We start from the raw sequence: 17165 nt of genomic DNA on the forward strand, positions 1-17165 counted from the left end.
ACCTTTATTTGCCTTGAGTGAATCTGTCAGGGGCTGTTAGGGTCACATGAAGTTTCAGTATTGGAGCCCTCACAATGACTGATAAAAGAAGCAGAGGTCCTCAAGGGTAGGGCAGAGCTCGGCCACCTTATGGGTCCTGTGATGTCCACAGTTGGTTTTCTTGTGGGTGTGTGGAGTCAGTCTCCTTAAAGGTCTAAGAAAAGAGGAAGAGGCCTTCCTCTAGGATCATTTGGGAGAAGTGGATGGTGTGAGGGAGAAGAGTGTCTGGAAGGAATTTACTGGAAGATATGGGAGTTTCAAAGGGAAAACTTGTGTTTTCATGAGGCCTGAGTGGGGGACATTATCTCTATGTCAAAGCTACTGGGTGAAAGGACTCCACAGGGGAGGCCTGGATGAAGGTCTTTTGGGTGGCCTCGGGGGTCCCCACGATAGGATCAGAGTCTCACGGTTCTGTAGGAGGAGGTTTCTGGAGAAGGGCAGAGCTGCAGAGCTGCAGAGCCACGGGGCCTGCACCGGAAAGCCAGAGTGTGCGCGGGGATACGAGGTTCCCGGCCCGCGGCCCCGCCCCCCCAGAGCGGACTACACTTCCCAGCAGCCACGGGCGGCGGCGGCGCGGGCGGGAGAGGGCGGCGATGTGAGAGGCGGAGGGGGCGGCGCGCGCCGGGCACGCGCGCCAGCGACCATGGCGTTCGCTCGGCTGGCGCGAGTATATTAGCCCCGGGAGGCGGCGGCGACGGCAAGGGAGCGAGCCTCAAGCGGGCGGGCCTCAGCCTGAGGGAAGGGAGGAAGGGGCGGGGAGAGCGCCAGAGGGAGGCCGGTCGGCCGCGGGCGGGCGGGCAGCGCAGCGCCGAGCGGGGCCCGCGGGCCCATGAGGAGGCCCCGGGACCATGGGCTCCAGGATCAAGTGAGTGCGGCCGGGCGGAGCCGAGCCGGGCGCGGGGCGGCGAGGCCGGGCAAGGGCTGCAGGCCTCGGGCCGCGCGGGGACTTGTTGCCGGGACCCGAGGGGCGCTCCGCGTGCCGGCGTCACGCGGGGAGGGGGACGGTTGCCATGGCGATGCTCTGAGGCGTGGGGGCGGGGTGTACGCGGGGTGGAGGGGCGCGGGTGGTCAGGTGTCCCCTCCTCACCTGAGGGCCGGAACGACTGAGATTACGGTTGAGGTGGCCCCCTCCGCGGGTTTACAGAGGGCCCCTGAAAATGGTCAGGCTAGTGTTGGGAGGGCGAGCGGAAAATCTCCGGAAGTAAGTCCCCAAATGGGTGTGTTTGGGGCGCCCCCGAGAGTTGGCAGGTCCGGGAGAGGTTGCCGCTTGGCTGCTTGAGGCCTGCGGCCCCCCCCAGAAGTCTTGTGAGCTTCTTAAAGGGAGGGGCCCCTAGTGGATTGAAGGTCTGGATGGCGTGGGGTGGGGGAGGCCCTTCTCTCTCCTCCTGTTTCACCCTCTTTATCTCGAAAGTCTCCACACAGAAGGGGCCAAAGGCTATGAAGAAAGATACCTACCTCTGTGTTGTAACTGAGCACCTGATCTTGATAATGTTGGAAAGGCCCTGTAATCCAATCTGACATTCCTTCGCTCATTCATCCACCTGGAGTCCCCATTGGGGGCTTAGTTTTCTGGGGAGATGGTTGATCCATCTAACTTCAGAACCCATTGAAACATTGTTGCCCTTCTTCTAGACATAAAGTTGACTTTGGAAAGTGCAACTTTTATATGGTCCAATTTGGGTGTGTTGCTTTGGACTCTATCTCCCCTCCCAGCCAAGTTCTCTTCTGGCCTCTCCCTTCCTCAGCCCCAGAATGTGAGATGCTTTATCTCTAATCACTAAAAAATGTTCACTTCTACTCTGTGACTAATAGAATTGTTTAAGGGCATTTAATAACAAAGTTGACAGCATATGCTTTTCTGTAAAATAGCTTTCACAGGACACTTTAAACTCTTATAGGAAAGTCTATGGAATGTGTTTATTTAGTATATTGAGAACTTTAATAGGGATGTTTGGAAGTGAAGGGCCTCAAGGGCAAAAATCTAATAATTATTCAAATGTTGCATAAATGTTGCATATCATGTGCAGGTGATGTCCATGCAGTGTGACCCTTGCCCAGCTTTGCAGTCACTTGAGTGGTCAGGCTTTTTGTTTACAAAATGTTTAATACATGCCACAGCAGCCCTGATACATTTGCTAAATGAAACAAAAGTTTTTTGTTTTTTTTTTAAATGATAACATGGAATCATTAGATGAGCATACTGTTAATTTTTGTGGAAATGAGGAAAAAAGTTAGAAGCATGCTCTGAACAAGAGCTTGAGAGGATGGAGAGGTTAAAAAAACGTAGTTTGTGAAGTACTAGGATTAAGACACTCCAAATTTAGTTCCTGTTTCTAAGTAAGAGTTGTAAACTTCATTCAATAGCACTTAAAACACTTTTCAAGAGCCACCTTGGAGTCTCAGAGTATGCATGAGGATGCTTACCTTTCTTGTTACAGAAAAGTTCAGAAACTTGCCCGACATGAGGCAGCAAGTGTCAGAACTAGCATTAAAATCCAACAAGCAGAAGTACTGATGACTGGTTGTTAGGTTTCTCTTGCTCTCAACAGTGGCATGTTGACAAATATATTTTTCAAGTATGTTTTGTGGAACCTGTCACCGTACCATCTGAGCATTTGGGCAAGAGAATTTACTAAGGCATGAAATTGTATTAAGCGTGAAATTAGTATGAAGACTAATAGCCTTATTGATCTTAAAGCTAGACTGTTCTGTGGTAAAAAATTAGGCTTGGGAAGTACGTTAATTTGTGGCGAGACTGAAAGAATATGAAAAGAGAAGTTATTGAAAGTAGTTGTGATTTATAGTGACTGTTAATTACGCAACTTCCGCCTACAGCAAGGAATAAGGATGGACAAATGGTGAGGAAAACATCTACTGAGGTGCTGCCCTAGTTGGAAAAAATAGAGCTTTGACTACTACATGTCATTGCATCCTGGCAGGGTAGAACAGACTTTAGGTATTTACTTTTGTATGTGTGTGTGTGGGAAGCTAAATGTGCAGGCTCCCTTGTACAGGACAATGGGAAGGGGACAGACAGAACACTCTGAGGCCCCCCAAGCAGTAGAACACAATGGCTGCCTGTGTTTTCTCTTGTTTATCTCTAATGCCCTGTGGCATTACAAGGACAATATGGACCCAGATCTGGGTTCAAATTGCAGCTTTTTCATGCTAATATGAAACTTTGCACAGAGTACCCCTAGCAACTTGTGTTTCCCTGGGAACAAGGAAATCAACTTTGTGTAGGTTGCAGGATCATTGTGAACAATAAATGTAGTATTAACTCGAATGCCAGGCTCATGTTAACAACTTGGTAATTGTTAATTTTCTTATACACCTTATCAAAGGACTAAACATATGGTCTATTTTATGCCAGAAATGTTAGAGAAAGGTATGTTTCAGGTAATGGAGAAGAAAATTTCAATGATCAAGGAATTAGGCTGTCAATGTGCAGAGTAGGACTTAATATTGTTGCCCTTATTAAAAAAAAGTTGATTAAACACAATGCTTTGTATAATTGTGAAGTTGGTGTTTGTTACATAGTTAGTGCTTAAAGCATGTGAGATGCTAGGCACACATGTTAAGTTTTAGTGCTTGATCAGACTTGATCAGCACAAGCTCTGTGTCAGACACCATGATAAGCTTAACATGAACCATTTCATCAAATCCCCACCACTGTCTAATGGTACTGTTTATTAACCACATTTTTCAAATGAGAGAATGGGAGTCTATAATGTTAAAATTAGGTATCATCCCTAGGAAACTTGCCTTGATGCCAATTCCCCATTACCCGAGTACCCATCTGTATCTACTCCAGGCCTGGGCTGCATGCCCCTCACCTGCCTTTCTGTGCCTTCTTGCATTTAACACTGTCATAGTGCCAAATCTAGTTCCTTGTGTGTGTCTCATCTAAGCCAGACACAAACTGCTTGAGAGTTCTCTGTGTCAAACTCAGTGACTGGAACCTGGTTGTTTAGGAAGAGTTTATGAAATACATTTAAGTGTTTAAGAAATGCATAACCAAATGGATTTTGTGGAAAAAAACAAACAAACAAACAGTTGACAGGCTTCTCAGAAGAGATTGGGACTTAAACTGGAGACTTGGAAAAGGGAGGAGGGAGTCCCCAAAATAGAAGTTATATAGTTTGAAAGTGGTGATAAACACATCTCATTGTTTTCAAGTACAGAGAAGCAGCCTTGGATCTTTAAAAAAAAAAATTTTTTTTTAAATACCTTTGTTTTATTTACTTTTATGTGGTGCTGAGGATCAAACCCAGTATCTCACACATTCAAGGCGAGTGCTCCACTGCTGAGCCACAACCTAGCCCCAGCCTTGGCTCTTAATGCAGATCTTTACCAAGACTCTGAGTTCTCTGATTTGAATGTACATGGAGTTAAAAAAACAATTTGCTATTTGAACCTTTGAGGAAGAATAATTTTTTTATATTTCATAATTTTAAATCCTATTGCCCTGGTCAGGGCAGAACATTCCTTACTTTTACTAGAGTGTATGTATAGCTTGTTTATTTTAATGAGGAATATTAAACCAGATATCTAATTGACAAAGGAAAGACAGGGTCATCAGTACAGAGGTAGCACCCTAAACTAAGATTTTGAGGAAATTTAAGCCAGAGCAGACATTTATCTAGGGGGGATCAAAGGAACAGTGACAACTGACAGTCTTTGACAGGTATGTTTAAATCTTATTTAGTGTTTGAGTGATCTTGGTGGACTGGAATGTGGTTAATATGAAGCAATTTAACTGATAATGTAGACACACAGCAGGAAACTGTGGCAGTTTAATATTGTTTGTGGTGACATCCTAGAAATTGCTTTTAGGCAGCAAGTACAGGAAGTGGGTTGCAAGTAATCGAAGGAAATTTCTAAGTGAGTTTGAAGAGACCTGACATTTATGGTCTCATAGAAATGCATACTTTTAAGATTTGAAGGCTTAGGGACAATACAGGGCAACTGATTTGGCCTTGTGGTGTTTGTTCTGCGTTATCCTATATACCTACTTGTCTTCTGTCCCTGTCAGACTGATCTCTTTGAGGTTAGTGTCCAAGAAATGTATCATTTAATATTCATTCATACCCTTTCTATAGAATAAGAGTGTCAAGCACATATTAAATACTTGATAAATGTTAGCCATTAATACCAAAATTAGTAGAATTGGTGTGCCTAGCATTGTGTTAAGTTCTAGGGTCACAAAAATGCTTTAAAGTTTTCTAAAGTACTAGACACAAATGCAACACAGAAACATTCCCTCCAGACTTCCTCCCTACTAAAAAATCCAAGTATAAGAAGATAATTGCTATGGCGGTACTGTAGCCAGGATGAACAGGTGAGGAAGGGAAGGAGAGACTGTGTACCTTGCAGGAGGTGTTCAAGAAAGGAAGGATTTCTAAGCTGAGAGATGAGTAAGGGTGTGAAAGGGTGAGGGTAGGGTCAGAGAGAGTAGAGGTGGTGAAGGTGGTATCAACAGAGGGAGCAGTACATATGAGGACATGGCATATTAGGAAAACAAGAATGTTACCTTTTATTAAGTGCTAGAAATTATGTTAGGCAGGGATTTTAATGGTGAGCAATACTGATGATGGGTTCCTTATAATGATGCTTACAGTGTGGTAGACCTGACAGATAAACCAAGTACCTTTACATAAAGCTATGTAAATGTGTTATAAATGAAAAAAAAATGCTAAGAGAAAATAATGGGAGTGGCTGTCCTATTTTAGAGTGGTGAGGGATTCACTGTGGATTTGGCATTTGAACTGAAACTTAAAGGATGTAGAGTGATTAGTCATGTCAAGAGATTGGGTAAGACTTTATTTGAGGCAGAGGGTAGTACATACGTAAGGGCCTGGAGACAAGAGAACCCTGGACATGTTTCAGGAACTTACAGTAAGCCAGTGGGTTTGAGTAGTAAATGATGGCAAAGAGACTTGAGGTGAGGTCAGGGAGAGAGCAGGGCCTTATAGGTCATGATAATCTGAAAACTGTCTTATTAAGATGTGATTCACATACTAAAATTTTTACTCTTTTAAAGTAAATGGCTTTTAGTATATTCACAAAAGTGTGATTGACTATCACTATTAATTCCAGAGCATATTCCTCATCCCAGAAAGAAACCTCCCGTACCTGTTAGCAGTCACTCCCCACATCTCCAAGCCTTCTCAATCCTAGTAATTACTAATAGTTTCAGTTGCTGTGGATTTGCCTGTTCTGGGTATTTCATATAAATGGAATCATATATGACCCTTTATGTGTGTAGCTGCTTTCACTTAGCATAATTGTTTCAAGGCTTATCCATATTGTAGCATATATGAGTGTTTTGTTACTTTTCATTGCTGATTAATATTTCATCATATGGATATACCCATTTTACTCCTCCATGAGTTATAGGTATTTGGATTTTTTCCTCTTTTTCACTGGCATGAATAATGTTGCTCTGAAAATTTTGTGTGGACACGTGCTTTCACTTCTCTTGCTTATATACCTAAGAGTGGAATTGCAGGATCATGTGGTAACACTGTTTAAGATTTTGAGGAACTGTTAAAATTGTTTTCTGAAGCAGCTGCACTACTCTGTGTAAAGTGATATTTTACTGTGAATAAATTGTGTAGAAAACATAAAATCAGAGTAGACAGAGTTAGGCTTCTCAGAAGATGTTGGGACTCAAACTGAAGGAAAGGGGAGACTTGGAGAAGGGAGGATGGAGTCCCAAAGGAAGAATAATAGAAGTTATATATGGCTTGAAAATGGAGACAAACCCATCTAATTGTTTTCAAGTACAGAGACGCAACATTGACTTCTTCTTTTTGTGTGTGTGTGGTAATGAGGATTGGACCTAGGGGTGCTTTACCACCGAGTCACATCCCTAGCCCTTTCTTATTTTGAGATGGGGTCTTGCTAAGTTGCTAAGACTGGCTTTGAACTTGTGGTCCTCCTGCTTCAGCCTTCCAAGCTGTTAGGATTACAGGCATGCACCACCACGCCCAGCCCAGTCTTTGACTTCTTAACACTGCTCCAGTGTTTTTTGGATGGCTCTCATTACCAAAGTGCAGGGCAGACATGATATTTCTTGCAGCCTGTCCTGTAGGACAGAAGACCAATATCTGCTTGTGATGAGACTAAGAGTGGAAATGTGATTTCCTCTTCAGTCCTTCTCCCTCTACTGCCATTTCTCCTCTTTCCAGCATCCCAATCCCCACAGGAGTCTGCAGAAAGACCCAGGATGGAGGAATAGAAGTGTGCTTCGAGAATACACACTCCAATATTAGTGCCCGGAGTCAGCCACTTTATTTATTTGTTTGTTTTTACGTGGTGCTGAGGATCAACCCCAGTGCCTCATATGCACTAGGCAATCACTGAGCCACAACGCCAGCCCTGGTTATGGTATTTAGAATGTACTTTGCTTTTAAAGATTCTGTTAAATACAAATCAGTATTTGTATTTAACAGAATCTTTAAAATCAGAGCAAGGATATTCCAGGAAGAGGGAACCCTGCAAAAGTCATAAGATAAAAGGTATAGCTGAAATATAGTATACATGGATTCAGATTATGGGTTTGTGCCATTGGGACATGACACTGTTGAATAGTTGAGTATGAGAAGTACTACAGTCATATTTGGGTTTTTAGGTAGATTACCTGGGTATCAGTAGTTTGGATCAGTGATATCCCTGCCTTGTGTAAGATGATCCATTACAGCATGAGAAATATATATTAGAGCTTACATTTATTTTTATAGTCAACCTTTAAAATTTTGCTTTTAGGTACTGGGGATGTAAGTCAGTGGTAGGGTGCTTCATGAGTGAAGCCCTGATTCAGTCTCCAGCACCACACACACACACACACACACACACACACACGAAAAAAAGTTTGTTTTTGTGTTTTCTAATGTCTGTATTAGTGTAGTAAGGCATTGTCTTTATATGATACATATCAGATGTATACTGTGGGAGATCAAGGCTCAAAGTAAGGTATTAGCGGTAAAAAGAAAAGGGATGGATGGGGCGAGATTTTAGGTAGAATTGACAAAACTTGGTTACAAATTACATGTAAGAGGCAAGAGAAACAATCAAAGATGACCTCCCAAACTTAGCAAAGTTATATTGTAAAGGGGGTATGTGTAAAGTGAGGACTGGTGGTGCAATCAGTTTGCTTTTCTGAAGATAAGTGAAAATTGGAAGAAGGCATTTTGGTATTCAACGAGAAAGGAAAAAATCTTTAAGGGCTCCATGGTGAATGTGTGTGTTGTTAGATAAGTAAGACTAAGGTGGGCTGGATCAAATTGCTGAGGGGAAATCTGTTCATGGTAGATTTAGAAAGGGAGTGAGTGAGACAAAACAAGACAAAACAACTTTTGAACTCACTTTAGCCACAGGAAAGGTTTCAGGGTTGTTGCATTGATCTTGCCCCAGCTGTATGAATAAATGGAAGGAAGGAAATGAATCTAGAGAAGATGCTGTTTGATTCCAAGCAGGCAGTTCATGTACTCCAGGGCTTGAGAGGAGCTAGGATGGGGATGTGGGTTTTAAAAGTTTTGAGTCTTTAGAATTACATGTAATTCCCCTTTGAGTTTTCAATTTGAGCCTCTTTTTTTTTTTTTAATTTATAAAAGGAAGCAAATAAGGTTACTTAAAAGGTGATTGTGAGGATTAAAACAGATCTTGTGTCTAATCCTCAGCAGAGTTGTGACTGCTAAATGGCAGCTATCATGACTATTGCTTGCAAAGGATGAAGCATGCAGTTTTCTTTCTTTTTCTTTTTTAAAGACATTTAGCCTTTCTTAAAAAATATCTTTTTAGTTGTTGATAGACCTTTATTTTATTTGTGTATTTATATGTGGTACTGAGAATCAAACCCAGTGCCTCACACATGCCAGGCAAGTGTGCTACCTCTGAGCTCCAGCCCCAGCATGCAGTTTTCTTAAAACATGAAGGTTTTTTTTTTTTTTTTAAATCAAGAAAGCATTTTTTTTTTGTACTAGTGATTGAATCTAGGGGTGCTCTACCACTGAAATACATCTCACCCCTTTTTATTTTTTGAGACGGTCTCACTACATTGTTGAGGCTGTCCTTGAACTGATGATCCTCCTGCCTGAACCTCCCAAGATGTGGGATTTCAGCCTTGCACTGCCACACCTGGCACAAATGCATTTGTGGTTTGCTTTAATAGTGTTGTAGTTTTCTTTAATACAAACTGCTTCTTTTTAGTGAGAATGTTAGGATGATGTATAGTATATTTTACTGAATTTATTTGAAGATTTGAGATCCTTTATTTTATTTTTTTTAGTTGTAGCCGGACATAATCCTTTTATTTATTTTTATGTGGTGCTGAGGATCGAACCCAGGGCCACGCATGTGCTAGGCAAGCACTCTACCGCTGAGCCACAATCCCAGCTCCAGATTGAGATCCTTATATGTGAAAAATACTATTCCTCTTGTTGGTTGGGGAGAAAGGAAAATAGAGAAGATAAGCATGCAAATAATTAGAATTATAATATTTAAAAACATTTTATACTCCCTTTCATATATATTGGAAAATTTTAATCATATATATTAGAAAATTTTATTTAGTTTTATAAAAGATTTACAACAATGTATTTATTTGTTTAGTTGGTACCACTATTTACTTTTGGCCTTTTTAACATAATTTTTTATTTCTTTTTCTGTAATACTTAGAATTATTATTTTTAAACTATTTTGTATTAGAAAAATTTAAGCATCTATAAAAATAGAATAGAATAGTGAGCCCAGTAACTGTCACCCAATTACAACACTTATTAATTTATGGCTTACCTAGTTTCATTTGTAGGTAACTGATTGTAACTTCCTCTTCTACTCTCCAATCCTGGATTATTTTGAAGCAAATCCCAAATGGCATATCTCATTCTTAAGTATTTCTATGTGTATCTCTAAAAAATACTCCTTAAAGAAAATACAATAATAACTTTATCATACCGAAGAAATTAACAAAAAGTCCTTAATAATATCAAACATATAATTACTGTTTTAAGTTTTTTAGTTTTACAATGTTTTTAAAAATAAGATTTGTTTTTTTTTAATTGGTTATTCAAAACATTACAAAGATTGCAGAATCACATCAGTTACACATCCACATTTTGACATAATACCATAATAGTAACTGTTGTATTCTGCTACCTTTCCTATCCTCTACTATCCCCCCTCCCCTCCCCTCCCATCTTCTCTCTCTACCCCATCTACTGTAATTCATTTCTCTCCTTATTTTTTTCCCCATTCCCCTCACAAACTCTTATATGTAATTTTGTATAACAATGAGGGTCTCCTTCTATTTCCATGCAATTTCCCCTTTTCTCTCCCTTTCCCTCCCACTTCATAACTCTGCTTAATGTTAATCTTTTCCTCCTGCTCTTCCTGCCTGCTCTGTTCTTAGTTGCTCTCATTATATCAAAGAAGACATTTGGCATTTGTTTTTTAGGGATTGGCTAGCTTCACTTAGCATAATCTGCTCTAATGCCATCCATTTCCCTGCAAATTCCATGATTTTGTTATTTCTTAGTGCTGCATAGTACTCCATTGTGCATAAATGCCACATTTTTTTAATCCATTCATCTATTGAGGGGCATCGGGGTTGGTTCCACAGTCTAGCTATTGTGAATTGTGCTGCTATGAACATCGATGTGGCAGTATCCCTGTAGTACTCTCTTTTGAGGTCTTCAGGGAATAGTCCGAGAAGGGCAATAGCTGGGTCAAATGGTGGTTCCATTCCCAGCTTTCCCAGGAATCTCCATACTGCTTTCCATATTGGCCTCACCATTTTGCAGTCCCACCAGCAATGTACAAGAGTGCCCTTTTCCCCACATCCTCGCCAGCACTTGTTATTGTTCGACTTCATAATGGCTGCCAATCTTACTGGAGTGAGATGGTATCTTAGGGTGGTTTTGATTTGCATTTCTCTGACTGCTAGAGATGGTGAGCATTTTTTCATGTACTTGTTGATTGATTGTATGTCCTCCTCTGAGAAGTGTCTGTTCAGGTCTTTGGCCCATTTGTTGATTGGGTTATTTGTTTTCTTATTGTTTAATTTTTTGAGTTCTTTGTATACTCTGGATATTAGGGCTCTATCTGAAGTGTGAGGAGTAAAAATTTGTTCCCATGATGTAGGCTCCCTATTTACCTCTCTTATTGTTTCTCTTGCTGAGAAAAAACTTTTTAGTTTAAGTAAGTCCCATTTGTTGATTCTTGTCATTAACTCTTGTGCTATGGGTGTCCTATTAAGGAATTTGGAGCCCGACCCCACAATATGTAGATCGGAGCCAACCTTTTCATCTATCAGACGCATAGTCTCTGATTTGATATCAAGGTCCTTGATCCATTTTGAGTTAACTTTTGTGCATGGCGAGAGGAGGGGATTCAGTTTCATTTTGTTGCATATGGATTTCCAGTTTTCCCAGCACCATTTGTTGAAGATGCTATTCTTCCTCCATTGCATGCTTTTAGCCCCTTTATCGAATATAAGATAGTTGTAATTTTGTGGATTGGTTTCTGTGTCCTCTATTCTATACCATTGGTCCACCCGCCTGTTTGGTACCAGTACCATGCTGTTTTTGTTACTATTGCTTTGTAGTACAGTTTGAAATCTGGTATCGCTACACCTCCTGATTCACACTTCCTGCTTAGAATTGCTTTTGCTATTCTGGGTCTTTTATTTTTCCATATGAATTTCATGATTGCTTTATCTATTTCTACAAGAAATACCGTTGGGATTTTGATTGGCATTGCATTGAACCTATAGAGAACTTTTGGTAATATTGCCATTTTAATGATGTTAGTTCTTCCTATCCATGAACAGGGTATATTTTTCCATCTTCTAAGATCTTCTTCTACTTCTCTCTTTAGGGTTCTGTAGTTTTCATTGTATAAATCTTTCACGTCTTTTGTTAGGTTGATTCCCAAGTATTTTATTTTTTTTGAGGATATTGTGAATGGGGTAGATTTCCTCATTTCCAGTTCAGAAGATTTGTCGCTGATATACAGGAATGCCTTTGATTTATGCATGTTGATTTTATATCCTGCCACTTTGCTGAATTCATTTATTAGCTCTAGTAGTTTCTTTGTAGACCCTTTTGTGTCTTCTAGGTATAGGATCATATCATCCGCAAATAGTGATAATTTAAGTTCTTCTTTTCCTATTTTTATGCCTTTAATTTCTTTCGTCTGTCTAATTGCTCTGGCCAGTGTTTCGAGAACTATATTGAATAGAAGTGGTGAGAGAGGGCATCCCTGTCTTGTTCCAGATTTTAGAGGGAATGCCTTCAGTTTTTTTTCCATTTAGAATGATGCTAGCCTGAGGCTTAGCATATATAGCTTTTATAATTTTGAGGTAAGTTCCTGTTATCCCTAGTTTTTCTAATGTTTTGAACATAAAGGGATGCTGTACTTTGTCAAATGCTTTTTCTGCGTCCATCGAGATGATCATATGGTTCTTATCTTTAAGTCTATTGATGTGGTGAATAACGTTTATTGATTTCCGTATATTGAACCAGCCTTGCATCCCAGGGATGAATCCTACTTGGTGCACAATCTTTTTGATATGTTTTTGTATACGATTTGCCAGAATTTTATTGAGGATTTTTGCATCTAAATTCATTAGGGATATTCGTCTGTAGTTTTCTTTCTTTGAGGTGTCCTTCTCTGGTTTGGGAATCAGGGTGATATTGGCCTCATAGAATGAATTTGGGAGTTCTCCCTCTTTTTCTATCTCCTGAAATAGATTATGGAGTATTGGTAATAGTTCCTCTTTAAAGGTTTTGTAAAACTCTGCTGTATATCCATCCGGTCCTGGGTTTTTCTTGGTTGGTAGTCTTTTGATGGCTTCTTCTATTTCCTCCCTTGATATTGATCTGTTTAGGTTGTTTATATCTTCCTGATTCAATCTGGGTAGTTCATATGTCTCAAGGAATTTATCTATGCCTTCACTATCTTCTATTTTATTAGAGTATAGGGTTTCAAAATAATTTCTAATTATCTTCTATATTTCTGAATTGTCTGTTGTGATGTTGCCTTTTTCATCCCGTAAGCTAGTAATTTGGGTTCTCTCTCTTCTTCTCTTTGTTAGCGTGGCTAGTGGTCTATCAATCTTATTTATTTTTTCAAAGAACCAACTTTTAGTTTTGTCAATTTTTTCGATTGTTTCTTTTGTTTCGATTTCATTGATTTCAGCTCTAATTTTAATTATTTCTTGCCTTCTACTGTATTTGCTGCTGATTTGTTCTTCTTTTTCTAAGGCTTCGAGGTGTAGTATGAGGTCATTTATTTGTTGGCTTTTCCTTCTTTTAAGGAATGAACTCCATGAAATGAATTTTCCTCTTAGTACTGCTTTCATAGTGTCCCAAAGATTTCGATATGTTGTGTCTGAGTTTTCGTTTACCTCTAAGAATTTTTTAATTTCTTCTTTGATGTCTTCTGTAACCCTTTGTTCATTCAGTAGCATATTGTTTAATCTCCATGTGATGTAGGGTTTTTCCTTTCTCATTTTATTATTGATTTCCAATTTCATTCCATTATGATCAGATAAAATGCATGGTAGTACCTCAACTCCTTTGTAATTGCTAAGCTTTGCCCTGTGACATAATATATGGTCTATTTTTGAGAAGGATCCATGTGCTGCTGAGAAGAAAGTGTATCCGCTTGATGTTGGGTGGTATATTCTGTATATATCAATTAAGTCTAAGTTATTGTATTATTGAGCTCTATGGTTGTATTATTGAGCTCTATGGTTTATTGAGCTCTATGGTTTCTTTATTCAATTTTTGTTTGGAAGATCTGTCCATTGGTGAGAGAGGTGTGTTAAAATCTCCCATGATTATTGTGTTGTGGTCTATTAGACTCTTGAACTTGAGAAGAGTTTGTTTGATGAACGTAGCTGCACCATTGTTTGGGGCATATATATTAATGATCGTCAAGTCTTGTTGGTGTATGGTTCCCTTGAGCAGTATGTAGTGTCCTTGTTTATCCCTTTTGATTAACTTTGGCTTGAAGTCTATTTTATTTGATACAAGTATGGACACCCCTGCTTGCTTCCGGGGTCCGTATGAGTGATATGATTTTTCCCAACCTTTCACCTTCAGTCTGTGTATGTCTTTTCCTATCAGATGAGTCTCCTGTAGGCATCATATTGTTGGATCTTTTTTTTTAATCCATTCTACTAGCCTATGTCTTTTGATTGGTGCATTTAAGCCATTAACATTTAGGGTTACTATTGAGATATGGTTTGTATTTCCAGCCATATTTGGTTATATACGATACTTAACATGATTTGTTTTTCCTCTATGCTTAGTTTTTCCTTTATTGTACTACCTCCCGTTGTTGGTTTTCATTGTTATTTTTCATTTCCTCTTCCTGTAATGTTTTGCCAAGGATGTTTTGAAGAGCTGGTTTTCTAGCTGCAAATTCTTTTAACTTTTGCTTATCGTGGAAGATTTTTATTTCATCTTCAATCCTGAAGCTTAATTTCGCTGGATACATGATTCTTGGTTGGAACCTTTTTCTTTCAGCGTTTGAAATATGTTGTTCCAGGATCTTCTAGCTTTCAGAGTCTGTGTTGAAAGATCAGCAGTTATCCTGATTGGTTTACCCCTAAATGTAATCTGCTTCCTCTCTCTTGTGGCTTTTAAGATTCTCTCCTTATTCTGTATGTTGGGCATCTTCATTATTATGTGTCTTGGTGTGGATCTCTTATGATTTTGTATGTTCGGTGTCCTGTAGGCTTCTAGTATTTGGATTTCTTTTTCATTCTTTAAGTCTGGGAAGTTTTCTAGTATTATTTTATTGAATAGATTGCTCATTCCCTTGGTTTGGACCTCTGTACCCTCTTGTATCCCAATAACTCTTAGGTTTGGTTTCTTGATGTTATCCCATAATTCTTGGATGTTCTGCTCATGATTTCTTAACATTCTCGCTGAGCTGTCTATGTTCTTTTCAAGTTGAAAAACTTTGTCTTTGTTGTCTGAAGTTCTATCTTCCAAGTGTTCTACTCTGCTGGTAATACTCTCATTTGAGTTTTTAATTTGGTTTATTGTTTCCTGCATTTCCAGGATTTCTGTTTGTTTGTTTTTTATATCCTCTATCTCCCTATAGAGTTGATCTTTTGCTTCTTGGATTTGTTTATGTAATTCATTGTCAAAGTGATTTTTCATTGTCTGAATTTGATGAATAATGTCTTCCTTGAGACTCCAGATCATCTGAAGCATGTATATCCTGAACTCTTTGTCTGACATTCCATCAGCTGCAGATATTACCTCATCTAATGTTGAATTGACCTGTATTGTTTGTGGTCTTTTCTTTCCTTGTCTTTTCATACTGCTCATGATTCTTTCTAGCTTTGTGAAACTGTTGAGCTAATGTTTTTCCCCTTATATATTTGTATTGTTCTTGAATAGCTCCAAAATCCCTCTTTTGCGGAGAAAGACAATGTTAACAGATCCCAATATCAACAGTACATTATCTAAGGACAAGTTTTCATTATTAATACATTTATAGTTAGATTCTAAGACTATAGATATTGGATTTAATTATTACTTAAGAATATATTCCTTAGTTTCATAAAAGGCGTACCATATCTGGTGGCATATAGAAAACTTAATTTCAGACGAAGGATGTTATACTTAAAGGGAAAGGAGTGAGGGAATGAGGTTAAACTAACTTAGCACCTTTGGAGAACTCTAACCACTCAACTGGTAATTTATGGAAGAATGTATACACTCAACCTCCTATTTAGATAGTTACCCTATGTATAGATAGCAAAAGTTAGGAGATTGAAAGTGGTATAGAGAGAATACGAATTAAAAAAAAAAAGAAAAAAGAAAAAAATAACAAGGAAGAAAAGAGAAATAAGAGAAGGGAAAGGGGAGTGAGATAGAAATAAAGAAAAAAAATTGGGGGGGGAGGTGGGGTATATGCAATTCCTCTATATTATATTACTTTGGTAATTCAGTTGTTCATGCACAGTTCTTGGTTTCACATATGCTGAAGTTGTGGAAGAGAGAGAAGAAAAAAGAAAAGAGAGGGAAAAAAAAAGTCTCTCAGAACACTGTTTTCCTTGCTTCCAGTAGGTGGCGTTGTCTATTCCTAGTTTGAGCCTCTGTATTCAGGGTGGTGGGTATAGCCAGTGTGAAGGGAAATGAGCTTCCACCTGTATCTTCCCCACTCTAGTCTCTGAGGTAGAAACCAGGTGCCTCTACAGTTGTTGTTTTGTGTTGATAGCTACAATCCCCAAAAGCTTGTGGGAAATATTTTGAGTTATCGAAGCTAAGGGTGGGGGAGTTGGAAACGGGTACCTGGATCAGCCGCAACTGTGCTGGTAGCCACACCCACTTTGATGGGTTTTAAGGGTTGATGGGCTTCCTGGAGACTAGCGCTCCGAGCGGGACCGAACTTCCTCCTCCAGTCTGGCTGAGCGGCTGGCGCCTTCCTGCTCCGGTCTGGCTGGGCGGCTGGCGCGTCTTCCTGCTCCCGTCTGGCTGGGCGGCTGGCGTGTCTTCCTCTAAGATTTGTTTGAATCAATCAGGTCATACATTGTAGTTGGTTGAATGTACATTGTAAATCTCTTTTTCTCTCCTTGTAATTTTTTTTTCTAAATATTTTTAGTTGTAGACACTCATACGTGGTGCGGAGAATAGAATCCAGTGCCTCACATGTGCTAGGCAAGCACTCTTAACACTGAGCCACAATCCCAGCCCTGTAATTTTTTTTTTTTTTTTTTAAGATTTTGTTTTTATTTTTTTAGGTGGGGTTGAGGATCAAGCCCAATGTCTCTCAACATGCTAGGCAAATGCTCTACCACTGAGCCCCAGCCCCAGCCCTGTAATTTGTTTTTTATATAACTTCATTGCATCCTTATGTTTATTTAATGTGTTTTATCTCTTAATTTCTATAAATTGGTAATTAGATTAAGTAACTTGATCAGATTTAATTTTATTTTCTTGGCAAGAGTACTGAAAAATGGTAATAGTTACTTCAATCAGGAGGCACATTATGTGTGGTTCTCTCTTTTTTGGATCTATTAATTATTAGAGATAATAAAATAGTAATATTTTGCTTCTGTCCTCTCTTTATATTAGCTGGAATACTTGTATACAGGAAAA

The 17165-nt window shown here is 39.5% G+C and overlaps 1 protein-coding gene across 5 annotated transcripts in view; it reads left to right on the forward strand.

Annotated features, from left to right (window-relative positions):
- Nucleotides 1-818: 818 nt before the first annotated feature.
- Nucleotides 819-17165, forward strand: part of Dennd1a (DENN domain containing 1A) — a 530651-nt gene continuing 514304 nt past the window's right edge. For all 5 annotated transcript variants that reach the window (XM_076845503.2, XM_076845505.2, XM_076845504.2 and 2 more), the window contains exon 1: nucleotides 819-904. In XM_076845503.2, the coding sequence (XP_076701618.2) occupies nucleotides 888-904 (17 nt within the window). In that variant the 5' untranslated portion in view covers nucleotides 819-887. The remainder of the gene's footprint in view (nucleotides 905-17165) is intronic.

The sequence above is a fragment of the Callospermophilus lateralis genome, chromosome 2, assembly GCF_048772815.1.
Source record: "Callospermophilus lateralis isolate mCalLat2 chromosome 2, mCalLat2.hap1, whole genome shotgun sequence".
Classification (NCBI taxonomy): Eukaryota; Metazoa; Chordata; class Mammalia; order Rodentia; family Sciuridae; genus Callospermophilus; species Callospermophilus lateralis.